Below are 17,143 nucleotides of genomic sequence, written 5' to 3'. Positions count from 1 at the left end.
GTGACACTACAGATTAGTTAATAGTGTCAGATCAGCACAAAGTAACGATATTAATGTGGAAGTGTCAACTTGATTATCAGAATATGAATTCAGAGACCAACTAGTTCCAAAAAAATTTTAGAGAACAAGTAGGTACAAATGGACAATTCCAAGGGCTAGATTATATAAAATTTGATTTAATATGTATTAGAACTGAATTCCAAAGTAAAATGGATTCATATAATTGAAACAAGATAAAACCATTCCAGCTAAGTCTTGAATCAATTATCTTTTTTAACTCGTACAAGTTAAAACCGATTATGGTATAGCAGATTATAAGTCATGTTTGGACATTTCAAAACCAATGTGTTCAACTCTGTTGAAGTTCAGCAAACAAGTAGAATTAGGCTAAAATTTGGCAATTTTGTCAAATTCACATGAATGGCAAAAATGAGTACAGATACCAGAAAGGAGTATACCAAATCTCAATGATTTGTGTGCTTTTAATGGATTTTATTTCATAAATCTCAATTAACGTAGTAATTGATATCCTTTAATTATATTATAGGAAGTAGACATTTTACAGATGATAAAAAGTCAAAGAAATGATTTGTTTTTAAGGAAACTAATCAAATTATGCTTTATTTGAAGATTCACAAGTGATTGCTAGATGTTGTAATTCATGAAATTTCTTTACTTATATGAAAGAACATTGAATTACTTAATTAGCCCTAAATTTCTCTCCAAAATAAATTGATAGAGAAAATCCGGGATATTTGATACTGGATCATGTCCTGAACCCCATATAAGAAGCACCAACTTGTCTGGATACACTGCAAATATACCAATGGCCAGTTACAGGTTTCAGCTGTTTCTAAACATTTCCTTCTTCCTTATACTTGCGATTGGCCAATCGTCCATAGCAGCAGCTAATGATGATAGAAAGGCAAGTGTTGTGTTTGTGACTAACAACGGGTAATAAATATGATGATACTGTCTGTGATTTTATTTGATTAAGATAATGATCGATGCAGGCTTACATTGTTTATATGGGATCGGCTCCTGAGGGGGAATATCTTGCAACTTCCAGGCAACGAACTATGCTTCAAAAAGTTATCAGGGGAAGGTAACCTTTTATTATCATTATTTATTTATGGATTCAGAGATGAATCTTAACTCTTACTTGATCATATTCTTTCGAAATATATGTAGTTCTGTGGAAGAATCCATGATCAGAAGTTACAGAAGGAGCTTGAATGGGTTTGCTGCCAAGCTCACTGAGGAGGAAGTAGAAGAACTGGCCAGTACGTGTTTTTCAAACTGCTGTTATCAATGGTGATTATTGTTGTAATTGATTTTAATGAGGCCTGTTTAATTTAAAATTATAATATGATATGTGCAGACATGAAAGGAGTAGTCTCCATTATTCCTAATCGAATTTACCACCCTCGGACAACAAGGTCATGGGATTTTATGGGTTTTAGTAATACTGTTAGACGCAATCCCACCGTTGAGAGCAATGTCATTATAGGTGTCATTGACAGTGGGATCTGGCCTGAGCTACCAAGTTTCAGTGATAAAGGTTTTGGTCCCCCTCCGAAGAAATGGAAGGGTGTTTGCAGAGGCGGCAAAAACTTCACTTGTAACAAGTACATTACCTTCAGATTTTTCTCACTTTATTTATTGATAGTTTCATATGTTGATGAATAATTTGATATAAAAATTGTCTTACTTGACATGGTGTCTGCTTCAGCAAGGTCATCGGTGCTCGGTTTTACAAGTCAGTGCCATCTGGTGATGAGTCTGCAAGAGACAATTCGGGTCATGGTACCCATACAGCGTCAACAGCAGCCGGGAATGTGGTAAAGGATGTTAGCTTTTTCGGACTTGCACAAGGTACAGCAAGAGGAGGGGTTCCCTCTGCAAGGATTGCTGCATACAAAGTTTGCCATAAAAAAGGGTGTGAATCAGTGGATATCCTTGCAGCTTTCGATGATGCTATCGCCGATGGTGTTGATATTTTATCAGTGTCACTAGGATCAGCTGAATCAACAGAATTCTTTGATGATGTCATCGCCATTGGTTCTTTCCATGCAATGGAGAAAGGAATACTTACTCTGAATTCTGCAGGCAATAATGGTGTAGCAGGACCACTTGGGGTTGAAAGTGTTGCTCCTTGGATGGTTGCTGTTGCAGCAAGTACCACGGACCGTAGATTATCCACCAAAGTTGTTCTCGGGAATGGCAAGACCTTAAATGTAAGCAGCATCTTAAACTCAGCCTCTTGCTCATCAATAATTCCGTACTCTTTATAAGATTTATAGCATTATCTTTGATCCAACAGGGATTTTCAGTTAATCCTGATACTTTCAATGGAAAAAAGTTGCCTTTACTTTATGGACGTGAAGTTTCAAGTATCTGCTCTGAAGATGATGCTAGGTTTGTGCAATTTAACAAAATATGTTAAATTTCGTTTGTTCCAATACACAATAATCAGTGTATTAGCCAAAAATATTTATCTTTCCTTACAGGTTGTGCAGCGAATCATGTGTCGACAGTAAACTAGTTAAAGGAAAGATTGTTTTGTGCGATAATTCCGGAAGTGATTCTGTAGTTTATAGTGCTGGCGCTGCAGGGTCAATTGTTCTAGATGACCTACCTGTGTCTTTTATTACACCATTGCCTTCGCCTGGTTTAAACGCTAGAGACTATGATTTGCTGTTGTCCTACAAGAATTCAACCAAGTATGTTGTATGCTAAAGTTTAATTTTTCAGTGTGGCTAGCAACCTTCCAGGATTGTTTGAATGACTTTGTTTCTATATCCTATGTTTTAGGAACCCTGTTGCAGAAATATTGAGAAGTGAATCCATTAAAGAATCATATTCTCCGGTGGTTGCTCAATTCTCCTCACTTGGGCCTAATTTTATTGCACCTGATATTCTCAAGGTATACAATTTTTAATTCGCATTTCTAATAAAGTTGAAGAATTGAAACATATCTTATACCGATTTTTATTTTCTACAGCCGGATATAACAGCTCCAGGAGCCGAAATTTTAGCAGCCTATTCGCCAATCTCATCACCTAGTGGTTCACCTGTAGATAAAAGGCGAGTAAAATATAGTATATTATCAGGAACCTCAATGTCTTGCCCACATGTTGCTGGTATAGCCGCATATGTTAAAACATTTCACCCAGATTGGTCTCCCTCAGCCATCAAATCTGCTCTCATGACTACTGGTATATAAATTTTGTATATCCATGGTTTAAACAAATCAATATTCATGTCTGACCATTTTTTTCTTTGTTGTTAGCGTGGGCAATGGATAGAACCAAAAACCCAGATGGTGAAATATCTTATGGATCGGGGCATGTCAACCCTGTAAGAGCCATCGTTCCAGGACTTGTATACGAAACTTCGAAGGAAGATTACATAAAACTGATGTGCAGTTTGGGATACACTCAAGATAATATAAAGCAAATTTCAGGAGAGATCAGTGCTTGCCCTGTGAAATCTAAAAATGTTCCAGCAAGGGATATGAATTATCCTTCATTGGCAGCTTCAGTCCCAACCGTCAAGTCTTTTACTGTTAGTTTTCGTAGAACTGTCAAGAATGTTGGCCTTCCAAACTCTATTTACAGGGTTCAAATCTCTCCAAACCCAAAACTTAAAGTTGAAGTGGTGCCTAAGGTTTTGACTTTTAAGGCGTTGAAAGAGACCAAAACTTTTACTGTTACTGTTAGTGGTGGAGGTTTATCAGCAAAGTCTATGGAGTCTACTACATTGGTCTGGTCGGATGGGACACATATTGTTAGAAGTCCAATTGTTGTACATACATATCCTAGTATTAAGTCTAGTTAATTCTTTGTTTAGATTGTCATCTTTTTTGTTCTCTAATGGTATTGTAATAAGAATTCCTTCACGGATTGCGTTATGTATTTGCATTTTATTATGTCGTAAGTTTATAAAATGTTTTTTCCCATCTATATAATATTCTGTTATTTTATTATGTATATATTACCTAATTACGTATATCACAACTATGAATAATCCCTAAGCTTTCATTTTTTTTACTATAAAGTCCAAAATTGAGTAGCGTAACATAATTATTAATAAACAATAGGATAAATTAAAATATTTGCAAAAGGTATAAACTATGATAACACCATTAACTTAGTAGGCCTTACTAATTTTTTTTTTGAGTGATGATGTCATTGTGATATCTTCATCTAACACATAGGGAATAAGTGACTAAATTTAAAAAAAATTGAAGTTAAAGGACCAAATTGGTGAACAGCCCTTAACCTTGTTCTGACCTGGGTAGAAAAAACATTTAAGGATCAAAATGAGAAAAACGGAGTATAATTTAAGGACTTGGGAGTATTTTTCTTCTCCTAAACCCTTCACATTCCCGTATTCTACCGGCTCTAATGGCAACTCGCGCCTTTTCAAAATCGAAGTTCCCAATTTTAACGTCAATCCGCATTCAAAACCTCACGAAAAACAGTATTACGAGGTCCCCGTTTCTTGTAAAACCTCAAATTCCACCTGTACAACCCGATTTCCATAAACCCATTTCAGGGTTTAAGCAATATCATGATGGGAGACCGAGAGGTCCCCTTTGGAAAGGCAAAAAGCTGATAGGGAAAGAAGCCCTTTTTGTAATATTGGGTTTAAAGAGATTTAAGGATGATGAAGATAAAGTTCTGAAATTTATCAAAACCCATGTTTTAAGGCTATTGAAGATGGATTTGATTGCTGTTCTTTCAGAGCTTGAACGTCAAGAGGAGACTTCTCTGGCTGTAAAGGTACTCCTTGCATTTTCACTTCCATTAATTCTTTTAATTTTCTCTTATTTGGGTTTTTCTGGACTCTTTTGCATTCTTCGTTTTTCTCTGAGTTAGAGTGAAATGAGATTGCTTTTATTTTGTTTGATCAAATGCTCGAGAGAGATTTTTAATATTTCTTGGTGAGCATTGAATTTCCGGCCCATTATCCAGAAAACCCTAATGCCTTTTTGCACTGAAATTATGTAATTCCTTTTTCAGTACACTAATATATATAGTTATTGAGCATGAGAATGGGTGTTTTTATTGTTGCATACACAGAGTACTTAATCGGGTTTTCTCCTTGTGAAGTAGATAAGGTTGCTTCTGAGTTATAATATCATCTGCTTGATATTTTGTATCTTGCTGCTTTTTCAGGTTTTTGAGGTGATTCAAAAGCAAGACTGGTATACACCTGACGTCTATTTGTATAAGGACTTGATTATTGCATTAGCGAGATGCAGGAAAATGGATGAAGCAATGAAGTTATGGGGATCTATGAGAAAGGAAAATCTGTTCCCTGATTCTCAGGCATACACCGAGATCATTAGGGGATTCCTGAGGGACGGTTCTCCTGCCGATGCAATGAACATATATGAGGATATGATAAAATCTCCGGATCCACCAGAGGAGTTGCCATTCAGGATTTTACTAAAGGGGCTTCTGCCACATCCTCTTTTGAGGAACAAAGTTAAGAAAGATTTTGAGGAGCTCTTTCCAGAAAAGCATGCTTATGATCCTCCAGAAGAAATTTTTGGCAGATGTTGAGGTTTGCATAGTGACCCATGCTCTTTCTAGTTTTTGTGTTTTCTTTCTTTCATTTCATTTTTTAAAGAAATAACAGTAATAATTGGTGACGACGAATTGACATTTTTTAGGGTAGTTTGGTTAATAATTCATTAAGAAAGCTTTGTACATGCAAGCAGCTAACTTATCCATGTCAACTCTGAGACTATCAACTTTTTCTTACCAGGATGTTGGCATCAGCTATTACCTCTGTTGAACCAGTGCTTCTTGTGCACTCAAATGTGTTACTTATTAGGTGATCTATGCATATGATGTGTCCTAGTGCTTGACTGAATGGATCTTCTAGGATCATTGCAATCTTTATCTGTTTTTGTGAGAACCAATAGTTTTTGTTAGTTCAGTGTTATTAGTTAATCACTTGATGCAACTAAATTAATCATTTGGAAAAGAACTGGTAATGCAGTTCTCCATTTGACAAATGCACTGGATTACACTAATCTATTATATGACGTGTTTTTTTATTTTTTATTTTGATTCAATTGTCATTGGTTTCAGGGCTTCAAATGAGTGATCTTGACTGCATAGGGTTGATAGAAACTCGTACGGTTAAGACAGCAATGCTTTACAAGGAGGAAGCAAAGAATGAGTTACTCCATTGAAGAAGATCTTATATTGGAGATAATTCCTGTTCAGAGATAGCATGGTCGACATGTCTGTGTCATTAAGGAGTTCTCCCATCTTAAGACTGCGGTGTACCTTAGAACATGTCTTGGACTCATTCACGTTAAAGTTTGCCCTTGATTTATTGCTAGATGCACATGGAAGATGGATAACATTTGTTGGGCTCATTCTTGAGACCTAACAGTTGCTGTATAATGTCCTGTTCATGTTATAATGGTGACAATGTTTATATTTACATTATAACTCGTATTATAAATTTGTTTGATGGTCATGCTATGGTCGGTGTTTTCACTATTTTTTTGTGTTATGTTTGCGTTATGTTATCATGTCGTTATCCTCTAGCAGGTTGCCTAAACAATGGTAGCCAATTGGCCATATTGCTGTAAGATCGATGAATAAATAAGTAAAGAGTTTGCTTTATAAGGAAGGAGATGAAAGGAAAAAGAGGATGAGATACTCGAACTATTATTGAAAGTTTGAAACCTTCATCAAGGAAAAAAGTTGTTTGTTTCAAGCTAATACATATGGGTGCAAGAAGAATTTTGATTATTCTTGGTGAACCCGATTCTGCTTATTATTTCTCACAACTCATTATTGGATTCACAAATTTGATATGGATTCCCCCCCTCCCCCCAAAAACAATGAAAGCGTAGTTCATAAGATAAATATCTTTGATATGATTGAAACCGAGATGTTTTTTTAAGAAACATGATATGTTAATAAAATTTCAGTTTACGGATGGAAACATGTTGCATGAGATTACAAATTGAAGCTCCATCAAACAAAATCCCAGCATGCTCTCTCAACCATTACTTCCCAGGACGAGATCATCATGACCGAAAATGACCACAACGCTGGATATTTTTTGCCAGGAAAATTCAGTCAAACTATCACTCTCCAAATTGGTTGAGCTGACGCATCACCTTTATCTCTATGAATATTCAATCTTATTTTAGTCCCAAAACATCACCAACTTTGCTCTTAATAGCATGCAATTTGCACATAATATGTGAGATTGGATAATGATATCTCAAAACCCCCCAATCGGAAACCGATTTCGATTTGGATAAGTTTAAAATGCGGATAAGTGATGGTTTATTCCTAATGGAAAATCTGGCTCCTCTTAATTGAACCCATTTTCTTTAAAGTAATGATTATAATAATAATAATTGAACCCATTTAATGACAGACAGCCAAAAAGGAAAGCAGAGAAGGCAAAGGGGATTTGGTGGTAAGCATTTTAGTATCTTCGTCATGCCAAATACATCAATATGATTAGTTAGGTAGCTTCAATTTCAAGTATAAATAATAATCTCATTTAAATGCTATTTTAGTGTCGAACTTTGGTATTTAAAAGAGAATAATTAAAGGTCAACAACTATTAAGGGCACATAAAAAGGAAAAGGATGAGTGAGTGGGGAAATTAAACCTTATCTAGTTATCTTGTTGCATGTGAGTCAGAAGAATAGAGATCTCTTCAAATCTTTCATTCAACCCATCTTGAAGCTATATCCAAAGAATTCATTCCCTGAATTCGGGTTTAACACTTTTGGTTCATACAAATCATATTATTAAAAAGTTGTATATATTCACTAAAAATGAAATTCGATGTAAAGAAGAAAAGAAAATCATTCCCTGGACATGAAGGGTCAAGTACTTGTTAGGGAAGGACGGTTTAGTTGGGTTTGTTTTTGACCCTATAGAGCCAAGAGAGGCTGCATTTATCCATTTGAGTACAGATGGCAGTAAGCCAGTTAGGATGCCAAGTGGACCACCCGTGGCACTTATCCCTTACTATAGTTGAAAAAAAGTAAGATTGAGAGAATAAACTGTGAATGAGAGGAAACTTAATAGCAAAATTCCTTCATTTCTTTTGATTTTAAAAGAGAAAAAAGAAAAAGAAGGGAATTCTTTACCATAGTCATACAACACCTTTTTTGGTTTGATGATGATAGGCACATGGGCTGCACTGCAATGTCAACTAATTTTGAGTGTATATATTTGATGGTCTACTGAGACAGTTATACATCCCTCCCATATACTGTGATCGTCACGTGCACTGCTCATTTCCCTTTGTATTTTCTCTGCAAATCTTATCTGTTTTTCTTTCTTTCTTTCAACTGGTGTAGTCTTTTCTTGGAAGGCGTTGGTACACTGTATTTGATTTAGTTTTTGGACCTTTGTTTTACTTCGGGGCTGGTTTCAAAGAAGAAAAAGCAATGGAGACTAAGAGACAAGTTGGTTCTTCTTCCTCGTTCACAGCTGATCTTTTTGGCTCCAAAGATTCATCATCTTCATCATCAAAAGGGATTTTCAGTTCCATTTTTCCACCTCCATCTTCGGTATATACATATACTTTCTTTTTGCGTTGGTGATTGTATTTGTTATGGTTTTATTTCTTTTGAATCTTTTCAGTTCCTTTCTTGCTTCTCTTCGTATATTCAATCCTGCTGATTAGACACTAGACATGTTTTAGTACATTATTCATGCTACCAAGTTTTATTGTATTATGGTATATATAGGGTTAACAGTTTTAAGAAAGATTGAAAAGGTTAATTTTTGTCTAATAAGGGTATGAGCTTTTCAGGATGTTATTGACATGCTCCAGTAAATTTCCCTTTTTTTTTTTCTGACATGTACACAAGTCTTTAAAACTGAAGCTGAAAGGTCTCATATTTCGAAGTTACTCAGACTTTTCAAATAGTATTGGACAATCATGGCCGACACATATTTTTGGTCTAAATTAGAGGTTTCTTTGTATGAAATTCCAGGTTGGAGGGAAGAACTCCTCAGGCTCCAAGGTGCTGGAATCATGGCCAAAGCAGCCTTTAGAAGGTTCAGCTTGGAGACAAGGTATGCAAGGTTATTGATCTGTGTGTGTGTGAGTATACTGTATATATATGTTTCACTAATCTCCTATAACTTTGTCTGATTAATCTTTTCTTTTTGGTTCATATAATGTAGCTCCACTGCCAAACAAGGAAGAAAGGGTTGAACCATGCCATTTAAGTTCATCTCTTTACTACGGTGGGCAAGACTTGTATTCCCATCCCTCGACTTGCCAAACATCTACAACATCGTATCCGGTTGTGAGTCTCGACATATCAAACTCTGATATGAAAACTAGTTTCTGATACATGTGTATATATGAAAGTAATTATTGTATATATTTTGGTGAATGACTATAGTTTAAAAAAGATGGGGGAGAAGATGACACTAATGGAAACAATTCAATGGATGCTTCTAGAGGGAATTGGTGGCAAGGTACTGATTTTCTATTTGAAAGCTTCAAGTTGGTGATCAACGAAACTCTGGGTTTAGAGTTATTCCTATATCTCAAACACTTGACTTGGATTTCTACAGGTTCGCTTTATTATTAGAGCCTAGATTTCCTATGCACCTGAAATTCTCCAAGGTATTCGGATTCTCAATAAACTTGTCTGAAGATTTCAGTTGAGTTTCTTACACTAACACACTTTGTTAATCCTGAAAATTTGCAGGAATTCATAAAGCAAAGCAAAGCCAATAATTATGGAAGAACATAAAAGCATGAATAAGTTGCCGACTCTTTGGATTTCAAATCGTTTCAGTAATACCTTTTTCATAATTTTTCTCTGGAAAATGAAGCTTGAGAAGTCCTTTATATGTAAAAGATCATGCTTGAGATTCTGTATCAAAAATACCATATTTTTGCTTTGTATCAAAGTTGCACAGCAAAAATTGAAAAACAAGTATCTTTTTCCACAATTCATGCAAAGGCACTACTCAAGTCAATACTCATCATCCGTCTCCATATCCAAATAATAGAAATAAAAGAAAAAAAACTGTAAAGACTCCAACAACTCAAAAAAGTCCTCAAACTGAAATCTGCAACGAAGCCAAAACCGACCTCTAACAACAACGAAAATCTGAAACCAACATCACACAAGACAGGCACGAATTCCATGCCCAGTGATGTCTTTTTTGCAGGGGGGAAAAAAAGCGTTTCGCCGTTGCCGGGGATCGAACCCGGGTCGCCCGCGTGACAGGCGGGAATACTCACCACTATACTACAACGACCTTGTTGATGAGAGGTCTTCAAAGTTATTTTATAAATAAAAAGCATTTAAGAGAAGCTTTAATAGAACAACGTCTAGTTTGATACACGTTGTAACAACTGATACTGTTTTTTCTTTTTTTGTTTCAAGAGAGGTACTGAGTTTTCTTTCTTACGATAACTTGTGCACTAGATCCTTGTCCTCCAACTGGCTTGGTCGAAGGAGGTAGAGGAAATGGGAAATGGCAAGAATAAATGCAAGTTGGTTGCATCAGTGATGTGACCAAAGGATCGAATAATATTCGTCAAGGCACCACTAGTTTCTGCATGATATCCATCTATGGTTTAAGAAGCCAATACAATATCAATCAAGTTGAAAATTCTGTCGTACTCTTTTATCTTTCTCTGCCTAATTGGACTGCCTGTGTTTTAGGGAAATTGGGCTTCAGAGCCTTAGATTTTGGCCCCAAAATGAAGTTTCACGCTCTGTTATTGAGTGCAGGAGCTTTAACCAATTGGGCCATTGAACTTAAATAAGTGAAAGCCGAAAGCTAAAAAATGATAAACCACTTTTAACTTATATGTACCAAATCTTTCCAACCAAAATCTCTATTCATTCTCACCTGCTCCCATTAATCAGCTTTAAATTTTTTTTTTTGTTGACTAAATTGCGAAACCTTAAAGGAAATATAATAAAGGCAAACCAAAATCTTCTCTTTTTAACAAGGTCCAGTTACTACAAAACCTTTTGTTTTGGGTACAAATGGAATAAGTTGTTCTATTTACACTCTTGAATGTGAAGACAGAACAAAAGCACTGATCCTCGGTCAACCACATTAACCTTTATTTTGTTTGTGGAAACAATCAACCTCAAACCCCTCAATTTGTACCTTATTCAACAATTTGCTTATATTTTAAATTAGTAATTCTAATATTATTATTAAAAAATCAAAATTTTTTAATTACCCAGAGTGCAACTCCCTAACAAATGGCAGGTGAGGTGAATTTTGCTGAATTTGGACAAGTCTAAAGTCCTACCTGCTATAACCAACATACATAACACAAAACAAGCACCGCACATAAATGGAAAAACAACATTATATAAGTCTTCTTTTGCTCAACTTGTCTTGTTTTTTTTAATATTGTCTGTATCTTAAAAAGAACCCAAGAAGCAACCCAAAATTCCCATATTTCCATTCCTTATAACATCGGTTACAAAGTCCCACAGGATTCTCTCCCACACCCTCTCTTTATTACTCTCTTGTTCTCTCTCTCTTTTTTTTCAGTGTTCATGTGTAGTAGATCAGGTAATAATTGTATCTTGTCGAACCAGCGACATCCATAATAGCAAATCATCAAGCCACTCACCTGATTTTTCCAGTGTCACTTTAAAGTGCAAAACTTATATTTCCATTAAATGATGGCTGTTGACCTACACAACTTTGAGTTATTGCTTCCTTCTCAGTTTTTCACTCCTCAAGATAACCTTGGATCCGGGTTGAGTTCACCTATTGGCTCCGATCAGCCGAGTTCAAGCTCAACAGACAGCACTCGAGAAGAAGACGATTACATTGGTGAGTTGACTCGCCAGATGGCTCAGTACATGCTTCCTGATGATGATAAACTTGAAAAGGTATCCCATCCTCTATTCTTCTTGATCATGTTAATAATACCAAAGATTCGATATGTTTTACATTAAAAAACTGATCCTTTTTATTTTTCCTTCACTGTTGTTTTCAAGTCATGGGGTTTGGCTTGTTCACCGGAATCAACGCTGTGGTCACAGTTTGGCTCGAACCTGGATGGTCCAATAGTACCATCTAGGGAGCCATCTCCTCCAATGGCACCTTGGGTTGGGAATTTTGAAAAGATGAAGATAACTGAAGAAACGGCAAGATATAACCAAGGTGAGAGATTTTCAAGTACATCCAATTCAATCCAAGTTTCTGGGGGAAACCTGAATGCTGGAATTCAATCAAAACAAGCCCTTATTGATGATCAAATAAGAGCAATCCAAGTAAGAATGAACATCATTACTTTTGAAGACTTAATTTACAGATGAAACAGCATTAATTTTTCTTCATATAATATTTACAGCTTTACAGGCTTAAACAGGAGCAAGCTATGAAGCAAATGGAACAAAAGCCAAGGGTTAACCATTATCATCAAAGCAAAGGAAGAGTGTTCGGTGGGTTTAACGATGGCCAAAAAGCCGTCACTAACTCTAATAATCCCTGGTATAATCTGCAACAGCAGCAGCAACAACAACAACAACAACAACAAAGCAACCAACAAGCCGGTTCTCATATGAGAGCGGTTTTCCTGAATGCATCCGGTTCAAGAAATGGTTCTTGTGGAACCGGGGTATTCTTGCCTCGTGGAATAGGAGGAACCCCTACTGAGTCACGCAAGAAACAAGGTTACAAAAAAGTACCTTTCCTTAGCTTTTTATTTTTGACTTTTGGTTCTTAAAATAATTGAAAGGTTACTTTTATGTAATTTCTGGGGTGTGCCTTTAGGATTTAGGCAAAAGTTTGGTTGGATTTGTTGGGGGGAGTGGTTAAGTGTTCAGTGGACGATCAACTCCCAATTCCATCCCATCTTCTGATTAGGTTTACATTTTACTATTTTGGGTTTCCTTAGTTTTGACCATGTAATCTGATAATTTTCTTTTATATTCCCACCCATGTTCTCAGATTCCATTTCATCAATAAATCTTTCCTCCATTGCTAGTGTCCAAAATTTTGATTAACGTGAACTGGAATCTTCACCTTGTCATGGTCCCCCCTTAGTCTATTTGCATGTTGCTTTAAATAAAAGTCTGGTTTTACAGATGTTAGAATTGGAAATCTAGATTCATGATTTCATGAATTTTGTAAGAAAATTGATGGCCTCATAACAGATGTTCCTTCCTAGATATTTATACCTGGATTTTGTTCTGGTCAGGATGTGCCACAGTTCTGATTCCTGCAAGAGTAGTACAGGCACTGAAGCTCCACTTCGAGAAAACAGGTGTTCCAACAAGGTCCAGTAATAGTGCTTTTCCCGTACAACACGGTGAGAAAAAAAATCTCTTTTTTTTCGCATTTGTCTTCATCCTTTAGCGACTTAATTTTGAAAGAATACCTCTTTTTTTTTTAAATGATTCCTATACAGATGCTTGTGTAAGTGGGAGGAATAATAGCATGCATTCACTGCAAAAGAATCAGTCCAAGACGGTGCCGGCTTTGAACCATCAAGAAATGAATCTACCTCAAGAATGGACATATTAAAATAACAATCCCCTCTGCCTCTCTCAATCAAAGCTAAATGTATGAAGGGAACAATACAAAACAAGTTCAAGGCAGAATAAAAGAGGAAAAAAAAGCCAAAATAAAATACAGACAGTGGTCAAAATATAGGGAATCTAGGGTTAAGAATATGTATTTTTCTTCTTCACTTTCCCCCTTGTTTTAAAGGGTTTTAATTTAGATGGGAAAATAAAATAAATTTGCTTTATGACAATGATGGGTACAGACAGTCTTTGTACCTTCCTCTGGCTGCAGGCTTAAGTATCTGTAAGCTTATTGGAGATGTCTTTTGTAAAATCCTTGTAATAAAATCAGCTATAAGCAATATGAAACTTCCTTTGGTTTCTCAAACCCATCCTTATATCATGGGATATCATTGTGATGATTAAGTACTTTGACAAATAAAGGAAATTGATTGGTTTTTCATTTACACATCATTAAAAAGTAAACAAAATTAAAAGTGAGAATAAAGATGACATGAATCATTAGCAGCAGTGAACTTCATCTCATTGAAACAAAATTTCTGGCCTCTTGTAAACATTCTATACAAGTTTCTTGTTGCTTGCCAATGCTGTAGCCCAGACCCAGAAACCAAATTCGTGCCTTTCACTCAAATTCTAGAGAAGACCCACTTGGCCCACTTGTAACATAAAATAATAGACAAATATACCCTGAAGAGAAGAACACTAATCCATATGCGTCCATGCAATCTCTGTCACTATAAGCTTGAAAATAGCTTTCAAGTGTCACTTGGAAAGTTCCAATTTTTTCAAAGTTTCTTGGACGAAAAGACTGAACTTCAGACTTTAGCCTCTTTTTAGGTGCTTAAAGGGTAAGACAGGGTGGTTTTCTGATTTGCCAGCGCCCCTCAAAGTTTTGTCATTTGTGCACCCTTTTGTCCTTTTGCTGTATTTTTTTCGTTTATCAACTGTTGCTGTGTGGGAGAAGTTGGAAAATAAGTGCTTGCTTGTGGTTTGTGGGGTCAGATTCTTTCCATTTCCAAGATCTAACGACTCCTTCCAGATTGTGTCTTCTGTGTTTATGTATATGTGCATGTGCGTATGTGTGTACGTATGTCGGTATTGAAATGATCCAAATCTTCTTCATAATTCTGATGAATGTGATAATCTTTCTGTTTCCATTTTGACTTGTGATCTATGTTTCTGGCAAACATAAGGATAAGATCCAGTGCTACAGCTTGCAATGATGAAAGCGATTGATCAGCATTCATATTGCTTTCTGTTTTTCTATTCAAATTCTTTGAATGCGTAAGGCGTGCAATTTGTAGGGCTAATTGTTGGATCATTATGCCCCATATGTTCGTTGCAAGTAGATGATGGCTTGATTTCTTTTATCAAGTTACCAAAATTCTATTCAAGTACTGAATGCGAATATATGTCGGTGCAAGCTTTAGCTCGAGACCATTGCACTTATTCAATAAAACGGGCCACTGACCTTGTTTAGAAGCCTGTAAATTGTTTTGGTTCTTTTATGATCTTATTAAGTGCGGAGTAAAAGAATGTTCAAATTGAAGCTTATTTCATTTACTTTTATCCGATAGTCTCAGATTTAACATTTTCCATATCCTACATTGCTATAAATTTCGCAAGTACTACAATGAGATATAAATTTAATTAAGGAATTGAAACAGAAGGATCCAATACACTTATGTGAACAATCAGCAGCTCATAGGAGGAAGATGATCAGATGTTTTTTTAGAAGACAATATATCCATATTTCTCTTGAAAACCCTACTACCAAACAACAAAAAGCCTAACATATGACCAGCAATCGCCATCAAAAACACCCCACCATTAAAGGACATGACAGCAAGCATTACCAAATAAGCAAGACCTACCCGCACGGCATGCAACAAACTTTGCACCACGCCAGCCCACACATTGTTCGCTCCACCTGGCTTGATCAACCGAGAATGAGAGATCCATTATGCATACATGCCGCCACCCAAACGCCTGCCTGACCACCCCGAGAATAGGATCTCGGCGTCCTTGCCCCAGAAGAAGGTCATATGCATCATCATCATCTTCTTGCCGTAGTGCATCCCCGAGGTGCCATTCATTGACAATGGTGGTGCTGCCATGCCATGATCATATGATTCATTGTGGTTGCTATGCCAAGTACTGTAAAATTTTACTTTGATTGCATATAAATTTTATCAATTTTTTGAATTTGTATTAAAAAAACCTTTGCTAATAAGAACAAAATTTTAGGGTTTTTAGCTGTACAGTGTACAGTACATTATCCCAATTTGTACTGTTAAATTTGTACTATTTAATTTTAATTTTCTTGGCACCTATACATATATGGCAAGCTCCACTTTGGATTTCTTTTCCTTTTAAAAATATTATGCTGTAATTTCAATATAAGAAATCATAAATAAGTAGACTTGGGCCCAATTCGGACAGCAGTAGAATCCAGATCATTCGCGCTAATTCTCTAATGTTCATGAAATATAATTTAAAATTTTAAGGCCCAAAAGACAAACATGAAAGTTGGGGAAAATACTAGATTCCTCTTCAGCTTGTTATAAATTCTCAACATGACATAGTTCATTAGCATCAGCAAGATTATCTGAAACACTCAGCAATCAAAAACTTTCAGTTTCCATTTTCTTTTTCAGTTTTTCGTTGATCATTGTTTCGGTTGGGTAAGCGAAATGGCTATGATCCCGAGTTTATTTGGTAACCGAAGGAGCAGCGTCTTCGATCCTTTCGCTCTTGATGTATGGGATCCTTTCAAGGACTTCCCTTTCCCTTCTTCACTGACGACAGGCTCCCCAGAAACCTCGGCTTTTGTCAATGCTCGCATGGACTGGAAGGAAACCCCTGAAGCTCACGTCTTTAAGGCTGATCTTCCAGGGCTTAAGAAAGAAGAAGTTAAAGTGGACGTTGAAGATGACAGGGTGCTTCAAATCAGTGGGGAGAGGAAAATAGAAAAGGAAGACAAGAACGACACCTGGCACCGTGTGGAGCGGAGTGGTGGGAAGTTTTCGAGGAGGTTTAGGTTGCCGGAGAATGTGAAGATGGATCAAGTCAAGGCTTCAATGGAAAATGGAGTTCTTACGGTTACCGTTCCTAAGGTGGAAGTGAAGAAACCTGACGTCAAAGCCATTGAGATATCTGGTTAAAGAGCTTCAATGGTTTTGTTCTTGACATATAAAGCTATTATAAGGTACTCTGTGTCTTCATGTTTGGCGTGTGTTTTATGTTTTCCATGTCTTGTTTAGATGAATAAACAAGATCCCTTGTTTGTGGATGACATGTTGAAGTTATTATCAAATTACAGTTTGTAATGTTATCAAGTTTCTATCAATAAATGTAAATTGTTCTTTCGTTTCTCTACTCCTCTGTTTCTGGATTCAACTTTGCTGTCAAAATGATGGGAGGACTGCTTTCGTCTTCCTTGAAAATCGCCTCTTTTTGGTTTTCGATCTTTAAAACTATAAAGCTCATATACTTTATGAAGGTGCTTGACAAACATCTCCTCTTATAAAGAGTTGATGTACTTTGCTGAAGCTTTGGTAAATCAGTTCCATTTCTCTTAGTCGAAGACTATAACCATTA

The 17,143-nt window shown here is 36.3% G+C and overlaps 5 protein-coding genes and 1 non-coding gene across 13 annotated transcripts; 5 read left to right on the top strand and 1 right to left on the bottom strand.

The window, feature by feature from the left end:
* The first annotated feature begins 627 nt into the window (after nucleotides 1-627).
* On the top strand, nucleotides 628-3,955 carry LOC105771255 (subtilisin-like protease SBT4.13). Its single transcript, XM_012592672.2, has 10 exons — nucleotides 628-925; nucleotides 1,014-1,105; nucleotides 1,192-1,283; nucleotides 1,382-1,628; nucleotides 1,733-2,237; nucleotides 2,324-2,418; nucleotides 2,511-2,723; nucleotides 2,815-2,926; nucleotides 3,005-3,218; nucleotides 3,293-3,955. The coding sequence occupies exons 1-10, from the start codon at nucleotides 827-829 to the stop codon at nucleotides 3,838-3,840; spliced, it is 2,217 nt and encodes a 738-aa protein (XP_012448126.1). The 5' UTR covers nucleotides 628-826; the 3' UTR covers nucleotides 3,841-3,955.
* A 384-nt stretch (nucleotides 3,956-4,339) lies between these two features.
* LOC105770624 (protein THYLAKOID ASSEMBLY 8-like, chloroplastic) lies at nucleotides 4,340-6,509 on the top strand. 2 transcript variants are annotated; one of them, XR_008196045.1, is made up of 4 exons: nucleotides 4,340-4,787; nucleotides 5,184-5,574; nucleotides 5,779-5,847; nucleotides 6,108-6,509. XR_008196045.1 is itself a non-coding variant. In XM_012591903.2 (3 exons), the coding sequence occupies exons 1-2, from the start codon at nucleotides 4,410-4,412 to the stop codon at nucleotides 5,571-5,573; spliced, it is 768 nt and encodes a 255-aa protein (XP_012447357.2). In that variant the 5' UTR covers nucleotides 4,340-4,409; the 3' UTR covers nucleotide 5,574; nucleotides 6,108-6,509. The 2 variants fall into 2 exon arrangements, 1 of the variants encoding a protein (XP_012447357.2); XM_012591903.2 differs by lacking the exon at nucleotides 5,779-5,847.
* A 1,484-nt stretch (nucleotides 6,510-7,993) lies between these two features.
* On the top strand, nucleotides 7,994-9,980 carry LOC105770868 (uncharacterized). Of its 7 annotated transcripts, none has more exons than XM_012592226.2 (6): nucleotides 8,056-8,575; nucleotides 9,005-9,095; nucleotides 9,198-9,319; nucleotides 9,422-9,497; nucleotides 9,597-9,648; nucleotides 9,734-9,980. In XM_012592226.2, exons 1-5 carry the CDS (start codon nucleotides 8,453-8,455, stop codon nucleotides 9,611-9,613), a joined length of 429 nt encoding a protein of 142 aa, XP_012447680.1. In that variant the 5' UTR covers nucleotides 8,056-8,452; the 3' UTR covers nucleotides 9,614-9,648; nucleotides 9,734-9,980. The 7 variants fall into 7 exon arrangements, with proteins under 7 accessions (XP_052486966.1, XP_052486965.1, XP_012447680.1 ...); XM_012592224.2 differs by having other exon boundaries at nucleotides 8,065-8,575; nucleotides 9,198-9,322; XM_052631006.1 differs by lacking the exon at nucleotides 9,597-9,648 and having other exon boundaries at nucleotides 7,994-8,575; nucleotides 9,422-9,596.
* Nucleotides 9,981-10,220: 240 nt separating this feature from the next.
* Nucleotides 10,221-10,292, bottom strand: TRNAD-GUC (transfer RNA aspartic acid (anticodon GUC)). The gene has a single exon. It is a non-coding gene; the product is annotated as a tRNA-Asp (tRNA).
* A 1,118-nt stretch (nucleotides 10,293-11,410) lies between these two features.
* Nucleotides 11,411-13,910, top strand: LOC105769641 (uncharacterized). Its single transcript, XM_012590411.2, has 5 exons — nucleotides 11,411-11,902; nucleotides 12,011-12,286; nucleotides 12,367-12,688; nucleotides 13,216-13,326; nucleotides 13,426-13,910. Exons 1-5 carry the CDS (start codon nucleotides 11,687-11,689, stop codon nucleotides 13,539-13,541), a joined length of 1,041 nt encoding a protein of 346 aa, XP_012445865.1. The 5' UTR covers nucleotides 11,411-11,686; the 3' UTR covers nucleotides 13,542-13,910.
* A 2,151-nt stretch (nucleotides 13,911-16,061) lies between these two features.
* Nucleotides 16,062-16,921, top strand: LOC105769643 (17.3 kDa class I heat shock protein). The gene has a single exon (XM_012590414.2). It carries the CDS (start codon nucleotides 16,237-16,239, stop codon nucleotides 16,705-16,707), a length of 471 nt encoding a protein of 156 aa, XP_012445868.1. The 5' UTR covers nucleotides 16,062-16,236; the 3' UTR covers nucleotides 16,708-16,921.
* The last annotated feature ends 222 nt before the right edge of the window (nucleotides 16,922-17,143 follow it).

The sequence above is a fragment of the Gossypium raimondii genome, chromosome 5 (assembly GCF_025698545.1).
Source record: "Gossypium raimondii isolate GPD5lz chromosome 5, ASM2569854v1, whole genome shotgun sequence".
Taxonomy (NCBI): Eukaryota; Viridiplantae; Streptophyta; class Magnoliopsida; order Malvales; family Malvaceae; genus Gossypium; species Gossypium raimondii.
The sequence above is the reverse complement of the archived record's forward strand: the minus strand, read 5'-3'. Positions and strand labels throughout refer to the sequence as shown.